The sequence below is a fragment of the Pseudonaja textilis genome, chromosome 16 (assembly GCF_049901715.1).
Source record: "Pseudonaja textilis isolate UNSWEBS1 chromosome 16, rPseTex1.2, whole genome shotgun sequence".
In the NCBI taxonomy this organism is placed as follows: domain Eukaryota; kingdom Metazoa; phylum Chordata; class Lepidosauria; order Squamata; family Elapidae; genus Pseudonaja; species Pseudonaja textilis.
Window position 1 is genome coordinate 8,395,119 of NC_142005.1, and position 18,525 is coordinate 8,413,643.

At 49.3% G+C, this 18,525-nt stretch overlaps 2 protein-coding genes across 4 annotated transcripts in view; both read right to left on the minus strand.

The window, feature by feature from the left end:
• The window catches only part of ZBTB7B (zinc finger and BTB domain containing 7B), a 33,601-nt gene extending 29,132 nt beyond the window's left edge, over positions 1 to 4,469 (minus strand). Inside the window, exon 1 of one of the 3 annotated variants that reach the window (XM_087913917.1) lies at positions 4,369 to 4,469. The gene's annotated coding sequence lies outside the window, so the exon portion shown is untranslated. Of the gene's footprint in view, positions 1 to 3,980; positions 4,141 to 4,188; positions 4,254 to 4,368 lie in introns of those variants that run through there. The other 2 variants (XM_087913916.1, XM_087913914.1) reach the window with 2 other exon arrangements.
• Positions 4,470 to 11,337: 6,868 nt separating this feature from the next.
• LOC113446699 (SMAD family member 6-like) lies at positions 11,338 to 17,301 on the minus strand. The gene is made up of 3 exons (XM_026716462.2): positions 16,893 to 17,301; positions 15,048 to 15,140; positions 11,338 to 12,836 (listed from the first exon to the last, which is right to left on the minus strand). The coding sequence occupies exons 1-3, from the start codon at positions 17,263 to 17,265 to the stop codon at positions 12,298 to 12,300; spliced, it is 1,005 nt and encodes a 334-aa protein (XP_026572247.1). The 5' UTR covers positions 17,266 to 17,301; the 3' UTR covers positions 11,338 to 12,297.
• Between the last annotated feature and the right edge of the window lie 1,224 nt (positions 17,302 to 18,525).

The following is an 18,525-nucleotide window of genomic DNA, read 5'->3' on the forward strand; positions in this document are numbered from 1 at the left end:
CAAGCCAGGTATGCCAACCTGAGGCTCTCGGCCTCCTTCGCCCGCCCCCCACATCCCCTCCGGTGAGATCTTTGTGGGGGAGGAGGGTGCAGTGGCAGCCAATGTGGGAAGCTCTTTAGAGTCTGCTTGGATGGGGCATCACCAGGTGATATATTTTTTTTCAGGGGCTGCAGGGTTGAAGCGGAGAGCGGGAAAACAAACACACACTCGCACACCAATGCCTCTTCAAGGAACACCCGGGCCAAAGTATCTGTGTGTGACTCGGCTCAAATAATAGAGAATGACAAGAGTTGGAAGGGGCCTTGGAGGTCATCCAGTCCAACCCGCCCCCCAGCTTGGTCAGGAGGAAGTGACGAGGAAGGAAGGAAGGAAGGAAGGAAGGAAGGCAGGCAAGCAGGAAGGCAAGCAGGAAGGAAGGAAGTAGAGGGGAAGGAAAACAGAGAAAAGTGGGAAGGAGGGAGGGAAGGAAGGAGGGAAGAGGGGAAGGGAAAGAGAAAGGGAAGGAAGGATGGAAGAGGGAGGGAGGGAGGGAGGAAGGAAAATGAGAAGGAAGGAAGTAGAGGGAAGGGAAGCCGAGAAAGGTGGGATGAAGGGAAGGAGGGAAGGAAGGAGGGAAGAGAGAAAGAGGGAAAGAGGAGAAGGGAAAGAGAAAAGAAAGGAAGGACGGAGGAAGGGAGGAAGAAAGGAAAGAAAATGAGAAGGAAGGCCAGCAGGAAGGAAGTAGAGGGGAAGGGAAACAGAAAAGGGGAAAAAGGGAGACAGAAGGAAGGAGAATAACAGAATAACAGAGCTGGAAGGGGCCTCCGAGGTCATCTAGTCCAACCCCTGCTCAAGGAGGAGACCCTACACGATTTCAGACCTCTGGAGAAAAAAAAACCTCCCATGTTGGAGAGGAAAAAAAAAAAGCCATTGGCCAAACGAAAGCAATTCAAAGATTTCCCAGAAACGGCGCAGCCAGTTGGGCGAGCCAGATGACCTCACACACCCCCAGCGAAGGAGGGCAGGGTTAATCCGTGGGGTGGGCTGGGTGTTGCCAGAGTCCAATCGAAAACTTTGCCCCCTCCACCCCCTGGGGGGGTGGAGGAAAAAGCCACCAAGACTTCCACCCCAATCGACCCATCGTACAAGGGGAAAGGTCCAAAGACACGCCCTTCGTCCGGTGGGCCGTTCCAAAGGGCGCAACCGACTCGTATTTATGACGGTGTCCCCATCATGAGCGAAGATTCACTTAATGACTTAAGATAACAAGGGCGGGGGATGCCCTTAACGACCGGCGGGGGGGGGGAGGAGGCAGGAAATTTCATAAAAAATGGGAACCAAACTCCCCTTGGGACATGTGAATAGAAAATAGCATAACAAGAGTGGGAGGGGGCCTCGGTAGGTCATCTAGTCCAACCCGCTCCCTTCTCCAGCGGGAGACACTTCGCAAATGTCTCAGTTAGCAACATAAATTCTGGGTTCCCCTGTGGCCCTATGTTGAGGACTACTTCTAGTTCCTGCTAAATGCCCGAAGGGTGCCACTCGTTTAATAGACAACCGATAATCAGAGTGGGAGGAAGGGACCTTGTAGGTCATCTAGCCCAACCCCCTGCCCAAGCCGGAGACTATACACCATTTCTGACCGGTGGGAGTCCAATCTTGAGAGATTTCTACCCCGTGCCCCAAAATTGAGGCATTGGAGTGTCTGTCGACACAAAAACAGCCCAGAAGGAAAAAATAAATCAAAATATTTACCGGGTTTTGACTTGGCCAAGTTTTTAAATGTTGGGAAGGGATGGAGTGGGCAGAAATGAAGGAAAGAGAGTTTGCCAATCGTGGTTAACTTCTCGTGAGGATTAGGATCCAGATAGAAGGAAGAAGATCGGTGGGGCGGTGCTGTTTAAATTTTCCCTCTATGGATGCCATCTCTGGGCGCCCTAAAACTCAGGGCTGGGGACGTGGGGTGGGAATAGAAACAGAGAATAGCTCAGTCGGGTGGGACATGCCAGATGTTTTAAAAGCCTGGTTGGAATTGGGCGCAGGATTGTTGTGACAAAGCCAGCCGGGGCTTGGTTAACCTGGGTTCGGCATCACGTGTGAACTGGGCCAAATCTGTGAATCTGTGACCCACTCAAGGGTGGCGAGGGTGGGCTATCTATCCGCCCCCTGCACCGGCGGTTCTGGACACCGTACCAAAGAAGCTTTCTAACCCACCTCCCTGCCTTTCCACAATAGATCCAGCTTTAAAAGATATTACTGGAAAATAATAACGATGTTGATGGTGACGGTGATCATCATCACATCATCTGACGCTACCTGAACAGTTCCTAGGTCCTTGGTTAGGACTCGAGCTGTTGAGCTACCAACCAGCCCCCAAAGCTGTGAATCTCACTAAAGATATAATAATAATAATAATAATAATAATAATAATAATAATAATATGCCAATACATCACACAGCCCTAAATGCTTGGGAAGTGTTTGACTAGTGATTTGTGATAAGAAACCCAGCATAGTCATCTCGTTTGCTTTATACACTGTAGTTTTTTGTTAACAACAACAATAATAATAAACAACTTATCACAAATAAGTGATTTGTGATATGAAGCCCAGCATAGTTATCTCATTTGGTGAGTACACTGAAGTTTTTGTGAATAAATAATAATAATAATAATAATAATAATAATAATAATAATAATAATAATAATAATAAACAACTTATCACAAATAGGTGATTTGTGATACGAAGCCCAGCATAGTTATCTCATTTGCTGAGTACACTGTAGTTTTTGTGAATAATAATAATAATAATAATAATAATAACAACAATAACAATAATAAACAACTTATCACAAATAAGTGATTTGTGATACGAAGCCCAGCATAGTTATCTCATTTGCTGTGTAATACAATAATAATGTAATATAAAATTAATATAAAGTAATATAAAAATAATAGATAAAATCTAGTTTCACAAAACAATCCCTCTTCACTCCAGCTGTAGGGCTTGAGATGAGGGCAACAGGGGGTCTCTCGCCTCCCTCCCCCCACCCCAGGGGATCGGATACATTCAGGAAGACCGGTTTAAGGAAATATCGGAGCTGGAAAGAACCTTAGAGGTCTTCTAGTCCAACCCTCGTTCAAACAGGAGAAGAGGTTGGAGGTGAAAGGGGTAAAACAAATGGGGATAAATGTAGCTGCATTTTCTGCCCAGCGACCCCTCTGTGTTGGTAACTTCTTACTTGGATTTTTTTTTCCTTCCCTGCTCAAGTTGGGTGTGCAGGCTGCCTGCTTTTGGGAAGTGGGGGGAGGAGGAGGAGGAGGGGCGGCTGGGGGAAAGGATTAATGTTGATTTAGGGGGCAGGAATGTGAGAAAGAGGAAGCTCCTGGGATTTGGGAAGAGAAGTGAAGGGCGAGGATGGGAGAGTCGTGGGGGGGAGAGAAAGGCAGGAGGGGAGGGAACGCACAGCCCCCCAGCCCCCAAGGCAAAAACCCAGGGAGATAAAACGAGTCCCAAGCCAGAGGCGGAGACCCCTCCTCAAATATCAACAGTGGCGGGGGCAGCCGAAGCCTGCCCGCTTGTGCCCCCCGCGCCTTCCAGAGGCGCTGGATCGCCTCTCCCATTATCCCCAGCCGGGGCGCTGGCTGCTAAAGGGAGGGAAGCGGTGGGAGCTGGAGGCTTTCGGGAAAAGAATTGGGCTGCCATCTGTCAGAAAAAGGCTGCTTGGGCGGAAGAGGGGGAAAGGTGGGGGGGGGGTTGGACTAGATGGTCCTACGAGGTCCCTTCCCCCTTCCAACTCGGTGAAAAAGAGCAGATTGGGGAGGAAGAGGAAGAAGGAGAAGGAGAAGGAGAAGAAGAAGAAGAAGGAGGAGGAGGAGGAGAGGAGGAGGAGGAGGATGGCGGCGGCGGGGAAGGGTCTCTTGGGTTGAAGAGGGAGACGAACCCCCCTCAATGAGAGGGTGGGTGGGAGGGAGCCCCGAAAGTGGGGGGAGGACACTCACCCCCGCCTTGGCGGATCCTGCTCGGCCGGCCGGCTGTGGGTTCAAAGCGGGTCTTTGGAGGGGGCTGTGGCGGGGGGTCTCTCCTGCAGCTGGCAGCGGCGACCGGTCTCTTTCCCGGAGTGTCGGGCGCGCTCCTTCCTCTCTCGCTCTTCCCCCACACACCCTCCCGCCTCACCTGTCCTCTTAGCCACGCCCCCTCCCCACTCACCTGTCCGCGCGGGCCCCCGCCCCTCCGCTCCAAGCTCGGCGACCGCAGGCGACCTCCGCCTTCCCAGGAAAGGGAGGGAAGAGCCAATCCTTCCCCCTTTTCTCTCCCCCTCTCTCTCTCTCCTCCCTCCCCCTCCCCAGAGCTCCGCCCCTTTACCTGCCCCTCCCAGCGCCGCCTCACCTGGCCGCGGGCTCGCTTCGCCATCGGGGCCTCGCCCGACTTGCCCAGCCGCCTCCGCCGGGCTCTCATTGGGGGGGCGGGAATCTCCCCGGCTTCCTATTGGTGGTGCACCTGGGCTGGCTTTTTTTTTTCTTCTCCCCTCCCCTTTCGACGCCCCCGCCCCTAAATCTGGCCGTAAGAGGGGAGGAGGCGTTGAAAAAAAAAAGTGGTGTTTGGCGGATCTCTTGGGGTCCCTTTCGCGCAGAGATGGGAAAGAAAGCGGGGGAAGCCCTTTCTTTCTCCTCCTAGGCCAGGATGGGGAGGGCTCTTTTGGGGGTGGGGGGAAGGGGAGGGTCACTTCCAAGGACGGGGGAGCGGGGAGGGCCTGAATCACAGCCGGCTGCGGAAGAGGATGTGCGAGTGGAAAAGATGACGGAACCGGGCCGGCGGTGGGGCTGAGAAGGACTTCCCGTGGGGGGGCGCGAGGGAAGGGGAGGTTGGCGGGGGAGGGGAAGGGGGAGGTTGGCGGGGGAGAAGAAGAGAGAGACAGGGCGTTCCTCCCACCCACCCACCTACCCACCCCATCAGGCTCCGTGCAACCCTGCGCCCCCCTCCCCCTTTTTGGGGGAATAGATTTCCCGCCTCCCTCCCCCCACCCGTCCAGCCTGCCCCTTAGATTCAACTGGGGAGGGGCTTGGGGAGGTATGGAGGTTTGACCCTTTGGGGGTGTTTTTACAAGCCTGCCCCCTCCCTCCTTACACACACACACACACACACACACACACACACACACACACACACACACGTCCCAGTTTGCTTATTAACTCAACTCGTTTCTGATTTGAGAGGTTTTGAATGCAGTCCGTCCCCCCTCTAGGATCAGGGGCTGTATAAGAAGAAAACCCCCACTCCCTTCTAGCACTGATGATGTTCCCTAGTTCGGTCATGAAATGTCTGCAAGAGAGCTCCTCCTCCTCCTCCTTCTTCTTCCTTCCTCCTTCTTCCTCCTCCTTCCCACAAACTCCATTCCCCTTCTAGAACTGATGATGTTCCCTAGTTGGGTCATGAAATGTCTGCAAGAGAGCTTCTTCTTCTTCTTCTTCTTCTTCTTCTTCTTCTTCTTCTTCTTCTTCTTCTTCTTCTTCTTCTTCTTCTTCTTCTTCTTCTTCTTCTTCTTCTTCTTCTTCTTCTCCTTCTCCTTCTCCTTCTCCCTCTTCCCCTTCCCCTTCCTCCTCCTCCTCCTCTTCTTCTTCTTCCTCCTCCTCCTCCCCTTCCTTCCTTCCTTCCTTCCTTCCTTCCTTCCTTCCTTCCTTCCTCCTCCTCCTCCTCCTCCTCCTCCTCCTCCTCCTCCTCCTCCTCCTCCTCCTCCTCCTCCTCCTCCCCCCACCCTCAAACTGCATTCCCCTTCTAGCACTGATGATGTAACCTATTCGGGTCATGAAACGCCTGCAAGGAAACCACCAAGCTCAGAGACACCCCCCACCCTTACCAAAAAACCCAACCCTCTCTTTAAAAATCCACCCCAAACTGGAGCATTTTCCAGCAGTTTTTTTTTTTTAAAGGAAGGCTTAGCTGCAGAACCCGGGCGCCTCCCTTGTTCTCAGGATCCCAAATAGCTGGGGGGCAGAATTCTCACCCGGGTCCCTCTGGGAAGTGTGGGTGAGGCTTTGAAAGGCAGACGGGGGGGGGAAAGATTTAGCAGAGGGAAAGTTGGGCTCCGGGATTCCTAGGAGGGAGGGAGTCAACAGAAGAACACGAGCTGGAAGGGGCACTGGAGGTCATCTAGTCCAACCCCCCCTCCTCAAGCAGGAAAATCCTATCCCATTTCAGACCCCTTCCAGTCCCTTCTTAAAAACCCTCGGTGTTGGAGAAGGGAGGGAGGGAGGGAGGGAGGGAGGGAAGAGAATAGAGAATAACAGAGTCGGAAGTGACCACAGAGGTCATCTAGTCCAACCCCGTCCTCAAGCAGGAAAATCCTATCCCAATGGCTGTCCGGTCACTTCCTAAAAACCCTCAGTGTTGGAGGAGGGAGGGAGGGAGGGAGAATAGAGAATAACAGAGTTGCAATGGACCTCAGAGATCATCTAGTCCGAACCCCTGCTCAGAATACAGAATAACAGAGTCGGAAGGGACCTCAGAGGTCATCTAGTCCGACCCTGCTCAGGGAGGAAACCCTAGACCATCCCAGACCAACGGCTGTTCCAATGTTCTTTAAAAAAAGCTGCTGGCGATTTCTTTGGTGGGTTTTTATACCCTGCACGGGTCTTGGGTGCCCCAAAAGGGTCTCCTTTAGTTTGGGAAGAGGGAGGGGTGACTTGGAACCCAACCGAGAGGGAAGGGAGGGAGGGGAAGGAGAGAGGCGCCCAGGCCACCTCTATTGCACACGGGTGGGGCTCAGGTGAGACCAGGTGAGCAGGGAAGAACACGGTGTTGCTCTCCCCACCTGCCTGGTTTGCAACCCAACAGGTTCGGCTTGTGTGGCCCCACCTAGTCACCTGTGTGAGGGGGCGTGGGCAAGGAAACCGGGTGTCGGCTTGCCCCGCGCGTCACAAGACGAGCCAATTCAGGCCACCTGGCTGGCATCAGGACGCCCAGGTTGCCCCTGGTCCCTTCCACCCATTCGCTTCTCTTGCCTGTGCAAGCTGCCTTGGTTAGCAATGGGAATTGGAGATAGGTAGGTAGGTAGGCAGGTAGGTAGATAGATAGATGATAGGTTAGATAGAGAGATAGCACTATTGATAGGTAGATGATAGATAGATAGATAGATAGATAGATGACAGATAGATAGATGATAGGATAGATAGGTAGCACTATCAATAGGTAGATGGTGGTAGGTAGGTAGATGATAGGTTAGATAGAGAGAGCACTATTGATAGGTAGATGATAGATAGATAGATAGATAGATAGATAGATAGATAGATAGATAGATAGATAGATAGATGATACGCAGGCAGGCAGGCAGGTAGGCAGTCATAGATAGATAGATAGATAGATAGATAGATAGATAGATAGATAATGATAGGATAGATAGGTAGCACTATCAATAGGTAGATGATGGATGGATGGATGGATGGATGATAGGATAGAGATAGCACTATTGATAGGTAGATGATAGATAGATGGAGGGAGGGAGGGAGGAAAAGAATAAATAGATGATAGAGATTGAGTGATAAATATTAGATAGATATAGATGATAGACAGGTGATAGATATAGATGGTTGATAAATTATAGATAATAGATAGATATTAACAAATAAAGACAGTTTAGGAGAGTTAAAGAGATAAATGATAGATATTAACATATAAAGATTAGGAGGGCTATAGATTGATAGGTGATAGAAAGATAGACAGATCGATGGAGATGATAGATAGTAACAAATTAGATTGGGAGGGATAGAGAGAGATGATAGATACTAACATATAAAGATAGATTAAGAGGGATAGAGATAGATAAATAGATGGATAGAAGGATAGAAATATTGATAGATTGATAGAGATGATAGATATTTACAAATTTAGACAGATTAGGAGAGAGAGAGAGATGATATATACTGTAGATAACCTAGATAGATGATAGAATAGATAGAGAGATAAGATTGATAGATTTTCCTTCTGCAAATGGATCTTACGTTCCCATTTTCACATCCCAAGGGTTCATACCCACAACCTATTCAGGCCCCAGTTTACGCGGGGGGGTGCGAACGCCAATATTATCATTCTCTTATTTCATGGTTTTTGTTAATCCCACCCGGACAACCTTGAGAACAAAAAGAGTTTTAAAAAAGTCTTGGCAGCAGCCCCACGGAAGCGGTATTATTCCAAAACCTCTATTAAAACAAACAAAAACACGAAAACAAAAAACAGGGGTGGTTTTTTTCCACAAGTCCTTTTGCAAGAGGCTTGAAGTGTTCCTTCTTCCTGAGGCAGGGAGTTCCAGGGACACCAGGAGCTTTGGTTAATAACTCTCCCCCTCACTCTTCCTCCCCAGAGAAAAGACATTGTGACGGCAGAAAATAAGGGTGGTTTCTCCGGCGGGTTTTTTACCCCAGGCAGGTGGAATTTAAAGATCTAAAGTAACCTTTCAAATTAGAAATGCCGCCGATGGTTCTTCCTCCTCCGAACCAGGTGTTGCCCTTCCTGGAGAATGCCAGCTTCCTTCCCCAAAGGACCCAAGCTTCTAGTCCTCATGAATTCAAACCTAGCCCCCCTGATTACCCCGCACCCCCCACCCGTTTCGAGCCTCCCTTCTAGGGTCGGTCACCTTCGTAAAAAAATCTGGAACGATCCGCTTTAAAAGTTCAGCCCGTTTCGGGGGTCCCCCTCTGGGAATCCGTGTTTCGTCCCAAACCCCCCGGGGTTGGGAAGCGAATGCAAATCCTGCCGCGGCTGCAATCTCAGCCCCGTGAACAAAGACCGGGGGTGGGTTAAGACTGTGGGCACTGAGCTACTTGCTTTGCAAAAAAAAAAAACCCAACGACAACCAACCAAACCCCCCACCTCGCCACAAACGACGGCTGGGGGATCTGGAGGCGGAGGAGTGGTTTTTGGGGTGAGCCTGGCCCTCCTCGGCTGTGCCCCTCTTCCTTCCCCACCTGGTCTGAAGTGGTTGGCACACAGGAAAACACCCCCCCCAAAACCCCCAAATACATTCTCCTCACCGAGCTGCTAAACCCGCCCGGGCTGAATTTTGCAGCGAAAGTTGGGTTGAGTTGGCAAGGCAAGCCAAGCCACAGGCAAGACAGAGAGGCGGATTCCCGAGCTGTCAATCACAGACCCCAGATGAAAGCATTGGGGTGTGGTTGTGTGTGTGTGTGTGTGTGTGTACCCCTGCAAAGTTTGGGCTAGCTAGCTGGATCTCTCTTTAAGATCCTTGCTGGAGGCAGATTCGCACGACGGGTCCCGCTGGGTTGTCTTCCGATTCCACAGGATGGGACGCCACAAGGAGACCCAAAGGAGGGCCTGTCGGGGACAGTTGACCGCTGAGCGGCAACCGTTCGTGGAGCGACTTTTTTTTCACACGGGGCCGTTGCAATCACGCGTGACCTCAAATGTAACTGCGAGTGGTGGTTGCGTTGCGGGAAATCATGGTTTGTTTTGAATGGTCGCTGGTTTTCTAAATTCGCTTCCGGCTGGTTCTACACCGATAGGAAGCCGCCAAAGAGGTTTAACCATTTTACTGGCCACAAAAGGGGTTTACAAGTGGCAGTGTGTCACGGAAACAACAACCCCTGATGATCCACGAGGAAGCAACACAAGTCGCACAACCAATTTATAAACCCGGGTTATAAAACAATCCTAATTCCCGGGACTGGATAGTGTTGCAGTCAAAAATATTCAAGTTCCAGGACTGGATATTTTGTAATCTAAAATATTCAGTTTGGGTTCACCCAAAGATGTAATTCCGCCCTGCCCCTCCAAAAATAAAACCCAACCAGGATTAAAAACAAGCCCATTTGATTGAATGCAGCATCTAAGTTTGCAAATAATGTAAACGAATTTCCACTCCGTGCCAAGGGACAGACTGTTCTTAGCCCTGCCTTTATCTCAAGATGTGAAAAATATATATATTTCACATCTTGATATATATCAAAACCTGTTGGGTATCTGCCTGGCAAGCAACCACTGATGAAAAGCAGAAAGAGACTGATGGAGGAATGAATTCAAATTTTAAGTAGGAAATTAAATTGAAGTTTTCTTTTTAGCAGCACTTGTGCAGCGAGAGCGCCCTTTGCTGGCAGGTCTGCAAAAATTCCAGGTTTTGTGCACTAAAAACCTATTTATTTGTCTATGATCTCTAGTGACTCCTGAACTCCCCCCACTTTAAAAAAAAACCCAAATTTGGAATCTGAACACTGTTTGCACTATGGAGGAGAAGAATTGCACTTTGTGCATGCTCAGGAGCCTGCCAAACATCCCTCGGGTTTCTCTGCCTTTCCAATTGTAAAACTGACAAACTTGCAAAGCACAGGAGACTGATTCAGCCAAACAAGCAGGAGAAAAGACCCGGTTGGCAAGCACTCTGTGCATGCTCAGGAATGCTGGATAATTGTAAAACTATTGGAACAGTTTCCTGGATGAGAATATTTAATATTTAGAATAGACGTTGGCATCCGTGCATTTGAATTTTAAGATTTTCAGTGCAGTATATGAAAAAAAAAATGATTTGCACTTATATTACAGGTAGTCCTTGACTTACAATGGGTTCATTTAGTAACTGTTTGAAGTTACGACGGCACTGAAAAAAAAAGTGACTTACGACTGGTTTTTTTTCACACTTACGACCGGTGCAGCATCTCCAGGGTTACATGGTCCCCTTTCGTGACCTTCGGACGAGCCAATGGGGAAGCCACGTTCACTTAATCTCACAGCTGTGTGATGAACAACTGCCTCAATCCCTTTAACAACAGAGGAGGTAAAATGGGGGGCAAACTCACTTAAGAACGGTCCTGTTTAGCGGCAGTATATTACCCTGTGCAGAAAATATGACCTACCCTGAAAGTAAGACTTAGCTTGATTTTTTTTACACGTGCACCCAAAATAAGCCCTAATTAAGATCCAGAGTGGACGGGTAAAAATTAAGCTAGGATGGGGATTGGGGTGAATGTGGAGCTGCCCTACCTATATATACATATATATATATATATATATATATATATATTATATATAATATATAATGGAAAAGAGATCAAAACACAAACGACCCAGGAGATTAAAGCACAAGAGCCAGGATATCTTCACAACGAAACTCACAAGGCCATCACACAGCCCGTTATATCAACATCAACTCCATCAACCAATCAAGAGGCAGCAGCGCAGCCAACCAGCCCAGCACACCAGCCCCCACCACCAGTATTTATAGAGAGGCGGCAGCTCCGATCACACACTGCTTGCACTGGCACGAAGCCGAAAGCACCAGCCTGAATGACAGGGTCTTATTTTTGGGGAAACACAGTAAAAAAAATCGGTTTTTCTTTCACAAGAACCACAAAATTCTTTTTTTTTTAAAAAAAAGCAATTTAATCTCAAAGAAATACAGAAGGAAAACGCAGTCCTAAATATTCCTTATGTCCTAACACAGACATCTTTAACTCTTCTCCAAACTCCACAACTTCTCAAACCCCACAGCAACTTAACAAACTTTCCATCCATAAATGCGAACGTTTTTACATTTTTCAACCGATCGATTTCCCGCCGTCTTTCCAAGCGTTCTTATCTTTCGTCGTCCCCCCTAAAACGTGACTTTTTTCTCCTTCAGTTTCAACATTCAGCTCCAGAAGGAAGAAGGCGGGGTGAATTCTCATATCAAGTTAGCTACTGTGCTGGGACCACGTACAGGCAGTTCTCAAACTTACGACCATCCGTTTAATGACCGTGAAAAATTACAAGGCCTCTCATGGGATCACAATTAAAACTGACTTGGCAACTGACTCGCATTTACGACTTTGGGTGACTTTTCCGACGAGTCGAGTCGAAAGCCGGATTTGAACCACTGCGGGGAGTCGCTGGACTTGCTTTCCAACCTTACGATCCACTTAACAACGGCAGCCATGTCTTTAACCCCTGTCCCCGTTGGCTCTCGCCAAAGAAAGAAAATGTGGGAAGACGGTTTCGCTCCACAGCTGCATGACTGCCTTAGCGACGGCAGTGATTTGGCTAGCAACAAAAAATAAAATAAAATTGGGTGCATCTCACGGAGCAACCGCCTTGCTTACTGACGGATGTTCTGGTCGTAAGTTGAGAACTGCCTGCATTTAGGTCACAAAAGCAATAGGTACTTCAGAAGACAGGGGGGAAAGCAGAGAGCCCCTGAAAGCTGGAAGAGCTTTCCGGCGAAGGAAATTTAGCTTCTCGCCTCGCCGAATGATCTACGTTTGGGGTGCAGTGTGCGTTCCCACAACACCCCACCGTTGCGTTGTCGTTACTTCCCTCCGCACTTCACGCACAACTGCTTCATCTCGGGGCGTTCAGCAGCACTTCCAGCCAACACGGGCAAGAAGTAATGAACCGGCGGGTGTAAGACACACCCCAACCTTTACCGAAACTGATCCGGATCGTGTGCCCATCGTGGGGCCCCTCGCCGGTGACCGGGCGTCTGCTCGCCAGGTGCGTGGCCCGGTCGTAATCGAAGACCTTGATGGAGTAACCGGGGAGGATTTTGTGAACCGGAGGGGCGGAGCTCCCCCCGGTCCCCAGAGTGGGGGAACAGACGAAGAGGGGGTGCTCGCTTCGGTTACAAGCCCAGACCCCGCTGGCTTCTTGGCTGAGCAACAAACCCCGTCCGATTTTAGCCTGTGTTCTCCGGACAGCCGGGCTGCGGTTTTGGGATGACAGCTGGCCCAGGCAGAGTCCGTTGCCGTTGGGGAGGTTGGAGAAAACGCAGACGTAATCTCCGTGCACCGGGTAGAGCCTCCCCACACGGTGGCGATACTCCCAGTAAGCCAGTTTGCACCAGTAGCCGTCTCTCAGGGAGCAGCGGGAAAGGGTCGTGTCTGCGGGAGAGAAGGGGACGAACCGGGTTGACAAATAGTCTTCAGCTTGCAACGGTTTTACAACGGCGCTTGAAAAAAAGGGGAGTTCTGTTTTCGCAACCCTTTGCAAACTAGTGGGACAATGGGTTGAACCCAAGGGTCTTCAAACGTGGCAAGTTTTAAGACTTGCGGACTTCAACTCCCAGAATTCCTGAGCTAACAGGACTGGAGGGGGAGGAATTCTGGTAGTTGAAGTCCACAAGTCTTAAACTCGTCACGTTTGAAGACCCCTGGAATAGATAAATAGAGAAAGAGAAGAGAGGGGGGGGAGGAAGGAAGGAAGGAAGGAAGGAAGGAAGGAAGGAAGGAAGGAAGGAAGGAAGGAGAGATGGAGGGAGAGAGGGGAAGACAGGCAGGTTAGACTAAAAGACCTCCAATCTCTTATTCCATCATTATTATTATCCACACAGGACGTTAGACGGGATCCAAACAAATATTTTTTGTACGTCAAGGACTATTTAGCCTCTTTCTCTCTCTCTCACTCCGTCTTTCTCTCTTTCTCATCTCTCTCTCTCTCTCTCTCTCTCATCTTTCTCTCATCTTTCTTTCTGTTTCATCTCTCTCTCTCATCTCTTTCTCTCTCATCTCTCTCTCTCTCTCATCTTTCTCTCATCTCTTTCTCTGTTTCATCTCTCTCTCTCATCTCTCTCTCTTCCTCTCTCTGTGTCTCTCTCTCTCTCTCCATCTCTCTCTCTCTCTCATCTCTCTCTCTCTCTCCCTCTCTCTGTGTCTCTCTCTCTGTGTCTCCCCGCCACTTCCTCTTGTTAGAAATAAACAGCCGTCCGTCTGGCCGTCTCTAGGAGAAGGAAGGAGGAAACTAGCCGCCTCCAACGTGGACTTCCTGGTGCCTTCCCTTCTCTAGGACAATCCACCAAACGTGGCCCGCCCAGGCAAAACAAAGGTGGCCTCTAATCCTTCCTCTCTCTCTCTCTCTCTCTCTCCCCTCTGTGCCCCGCAGCTTGGAAGGGGGGGTGGGTGGGTGGGCGGGAGAAGGGAGGAAGAGGAAGCTGACCCTCTGGAAATAGGAAAATAAAATTCATTCCCGCCCCCCAAAAAAAATATTTCTTTGGATCCCGTCTAAAGGCCTGTGTGGATAATAATAATAATAATGATGGAATAAGAGAGTGGGAAGGGGCCTTGGAGGTCTTCTAGTCTAACCCGCCTGCCTCCCCCCACCCTCCTTTTTTCCTTCTTCTCTCTCTTTCTCTCTCTCTCTCTTTCAACAGAAAAACAGTTGGAGGGGACCTCAGTGGTCTTCTAGATCTAAACCCCTGCCTCCCTGTTTCTTTCCTTCTTTCTTTCTCTTTCATTTTTTCTTTCCTTTTCTTTCTTTCCTTCTTCCTTCCTTTTTCTTTCTTTCCTTTCTTCAGAATAACAGAGTTGGACCTTGATCTTCTAGTCCAACCCACCTGTTTCTATGTCCTTTCTTTCTTTCTTTCTTTCTTTCTTTCTTTCTTTCTTTCTTTCTTTCTTTCTTTCTTTCTTTCTTTCTTTCTTTCTTTCTTTCTTTCTCTTTCTTTCTTCTTCATTCCTTTCCTTATTCCTTTGTCCCCTTCCTTCCTGCTTTCCCTCCTTCCTTTCTTTCTTCCTCTTTTTTTCTTTCCTTCTCTTTCCTTTTTCTTCCTTCCTTCCTTCCCTTTCGCTCTTCAGAATAACGGAGTTGGAAGGGACCTTAGAGGCCTTCTAGACCAACCCCCCTGCCTCCTTGTTTCTTTCTTTGTTTCTTTCTTTGTTTCTTTCTTTGTTTCTTTCTTTCTCTCTCTTTCTTTCTTTCCTCTGTCTTTCTTTCTTTCCTTTTTCTTTCTTTCCTACCAAACGTACAAATCCCACTGAATAACACAGTTGGGGGGGGAACTTAGAGGTCTTCTAGTCCAACCCCCTCCCCAAGTGGGAGACCCTTATATCATTTCTGGCAAATGTCCAGCCTCTTCTTGGGTGGGGGAGGACGAACACCCCCCTCCAGCGACGGAAAAGCCACAACTTCCAGAGAAAAAGCCCTTCCACTGATCCGATTGTCCTTCGCGGGCAGGAAAGGCTGCCAATCACCCCAGCACCCTTTTCTGCGTCAGCTGTGACTTAAAAACAACCCCACTGTGTGACCAAACTGCCCCCCACACCCCCACCCCCAAGGACGAAGCCCACCCACCCACCCACCCCTCGTTCTTTACCTACCTTGCCATCCTTTGCAGTTGTTTTCCAAAACGTTAGCGCACTTCAGGGGCGCAGAAAAAGGCGAGATTTTGCAATACGGCGGCGGCGGAGTGTCTGTGAAAAAGGGCCGGGCAGAAGGAAAACCACGTGAGGAGTTTCGAAAGGGCAGGCAGTCCTCAATTCACAACCACAACGGAGCCCCAAATTTCTGCCGTTAAGCGAGACAGCTGTGGTCAGCTTTGCCCCCATTTTGCAAATCACGGCAGTTGTTAAGCTAGTCACCGGGTTAAGGGAACCTGGCTTTCTCTCTTGACTTGGCTTGTCAGAAGGCAGGCAAAAAAGGAATCACGTGATTTCCCGGTGATTGCTGCGAGCGTCATAAGTAGGAGTCAGTGGCTGAGCATCCGAATTTTAAGGATGCTGGAACGGCCATAAGTATGAAAAATGGGCCTAAGTCGCTTTTTTTAATGCTATTGTAACTTTGAACAGTCAATTGTCTGTATATGATAGATAGATAGATAGATAGATAGATAGATAGATAGATAGATAGATAGATAGATAGATAGATAGATAGATAGATAGATAGATAGGGTAGATAGATAAATAGGTGGATGGATGGATGGATGGATGGATAGATAGATAGATAGATAGATAGATAGATAGATAGATAGATAGATAGATAGATAGATAGACAGACAGACAGACAGACAGACAGAGAGAGAGAATGATAGAGAGATAGAGATAGAATGATAGATAGAATGATAGAGATAGAGAGATAGAATGGTAGAGAGAGAATGATAGGTAGGTAGGTAGATAGATAGATATATAGAAGATAGAGATAGACAAACTGACAGATTATAAAATAGATGGAGATAGGAAAGGGAGAGGAAGGGAGGAAAAAGGAAGGAAAAGATGGATAGATTAGCTAGAGAGAGAGAATATGAAAATAAATAGATGGAGATAGGGAAGGGAGAGAGGAAGAAAAGGCAGCAAGGAAAATAGATAGATAGATAGATAGATAGATAGATAGATAGATAGATAGATAGATAGATAGATAGATAATGATATAAATAGAAGGGACCTTGGAGGCCTTCTAGTCCAACCCCTGAAGATGGAAAACTAGAATAAGTAGAAAATTATGATACTTGGGAGCAAGTATCCTTTTTTATACATTAGATTAGATAGATAGATAGATAGATAGATAGATAGATAGATAGATAGATAGATAGATAGATAATGGATGGATGGGTGGGTAGATAGATGGATGGATGGATAGATAGATAGATAGATAATGGATGGATGGGTGGGTAGATAGATGGATGGATGGATAGATGGACAGACAGACAGACAGACAGACAGACAGATCAATCAGGGGTGCCCAAACTTGGCAACTTTAAGACCTGTAGACTTCAAGAACTCCTCTGGGAGTTGACGACCCTAATTCTTAAAGTTGCCAAGTTTGGAAGACCCTCTGTGATAGACGGATGGATGATCGATAGAGATTTGCGGATGCTTTATTTAAACCGAATTCGTACCTCCGTGATCTCATGACCTCTGTAGATGCCATACATTAAATATATATATTTTTAAAAACAAACGAACAAACAAACCACCCTAACAACCAAACGGCCATTTCTCAGGGTGGTCCGAGGATCCCCTAACCTAGGACCCCAACCCTCCCACATCTGGGGGTTCATTCCGAGCGAAGCTGCGCACCCTTCTCCATCAGCAACGCCTGCCTGACCTTCTCGGTTCCTTGCACTGTGTGTGTGTGTGTGTGTGTGTGTGTGTGTGTGTGCGCGCATCCCTGCCTTAGGTCCAGCACCTCTCTACTACCCCACCCCGCCTCCTCCCCCATATACCCACCGGGGAGAGCGAGGCGGCTAAGGTGGTGAGGGTTGCAGCAATGGAGACCCCTCGCCTCGCCCCCGGCGCTCTTGCAAAGGCACAGCCTCTTGACCTCATGGGGTTGCCGGAGGTCCGGCCAGCGGTAGAGGCGGCAGAGGAGCAGCGAAGCCGACGGGCCGGCTTTCCCGCCACGGGCTTCGACCCAAAAGCAGCCCGATTCTCCCTGGCTCTCCACCGCCTGCAGAAGCAGCTCCAACTCCTTGTCTTTCAGCTTCTTGAAGAGCGCGTGAGCCGCGGGTTTCAAGCCGCCGTGGGGGTCGTCCGGGCCGGGCGTTAGGCAGCGCAGCCTCCAGAGCCGTTGCACCAAGCTGGCTCTCCGAGACCGGAACATGAGGCTCAGGGGTGGGTGGGTGGGGGTGGGGGGTGGGAAACCGGAGAGGGAAAGAACAGAAGCAGATTAAAAGGGAGTCGGAAGGGATCTTTGGAGGTCATCTAGTCCAACCCCCCCCCCCGCTCCCCCAAGGAAGCATGGAGACACCCCCCCACACACACCGTTTCGGAGCGAAGGCAAGTCCAGGTGGCTCTTCTTGGAAAAGCTCCCACCATTTCTGAATCCCAGAATAATAACAAAAGAGTCGGAAAGGGACCTTGGAGGTCATCTAGTCCAACCCCCCGTGCCCTACCCAAGCAGGAGACCCTACACCGTTTCAGACCGACGGCAAGTCCACAGTTTCTTCTTGAAAGCTTCCAGGGATGAAGCTCCCACCACAGCTCCCTTGTCAGAAAATAGGCTGCTGGACTCAAACCCCTTCTGAATCCCCAGCCAGAGGGCTGGTTTAGATGTCCCCTTAAGTTCCCTCCCCTTTCTCTGCCCGGCCTAACTCACAGGGTTGTTGTTGTTGTTACAAGCAGGGTGGTGGGGAAACAGAAGAGGAAACATAAAGTCGGCTGCCTTTTGTTCCAGGGGGGGGAAGGCAACTTATCAATAAGTCCAAAAATAAAACACAATTGTGGGATTTCATAAGCCACACGATCCACTCAGGGCGAGATTCTGCTCACCTTTGGCCACAAATCTGTGCAAAAAGTGTAAAAAAAACAGGGAGGCGGACACCCCCCCCCCAGGCCCTCTCACACTTGCTGAAATAGGCACCCCTTAATTCAGGAGCTGACCTCATCCCCCTCCCCACAATCTGGAGAGAACACGACCCTCCCCAAATGCATCACCTATCCACCCCAGTTATGGGGCAACGCAGAAACACCCAGGTGCAGCCCAGGCCAAAAAACCCCACAAAAAACACCCCACCATCTTTGGAAAGGATGCCCCAATTCTCCCCCCACACACACACCCTCCCCCCAGAAGGAAAGGACTACCCGGTGTTCGAGTCCCCGCACCACCCCAAGAAATCACTCACTGTGCGTAAGAGGGTCAGGTCTCTGCCTGGATGCTGCCCACAGATGAAAAGACCCACAGATTTCCTGCTCCGATCTTTTCTGTTGCCGGCTGATCCCTCCTCCTCCTTCCCTAACCCGGCCTCTGGGGCAGGGAGAGGAAACAGGGAGGGGGGGTGGGCTGCTGGAGTAACCTCAGTTTGCCCGAGTGGGTTGTGGGGGGGGGGGTGCGACTTGTTGGAGACCAGCAATGAGGTTGATT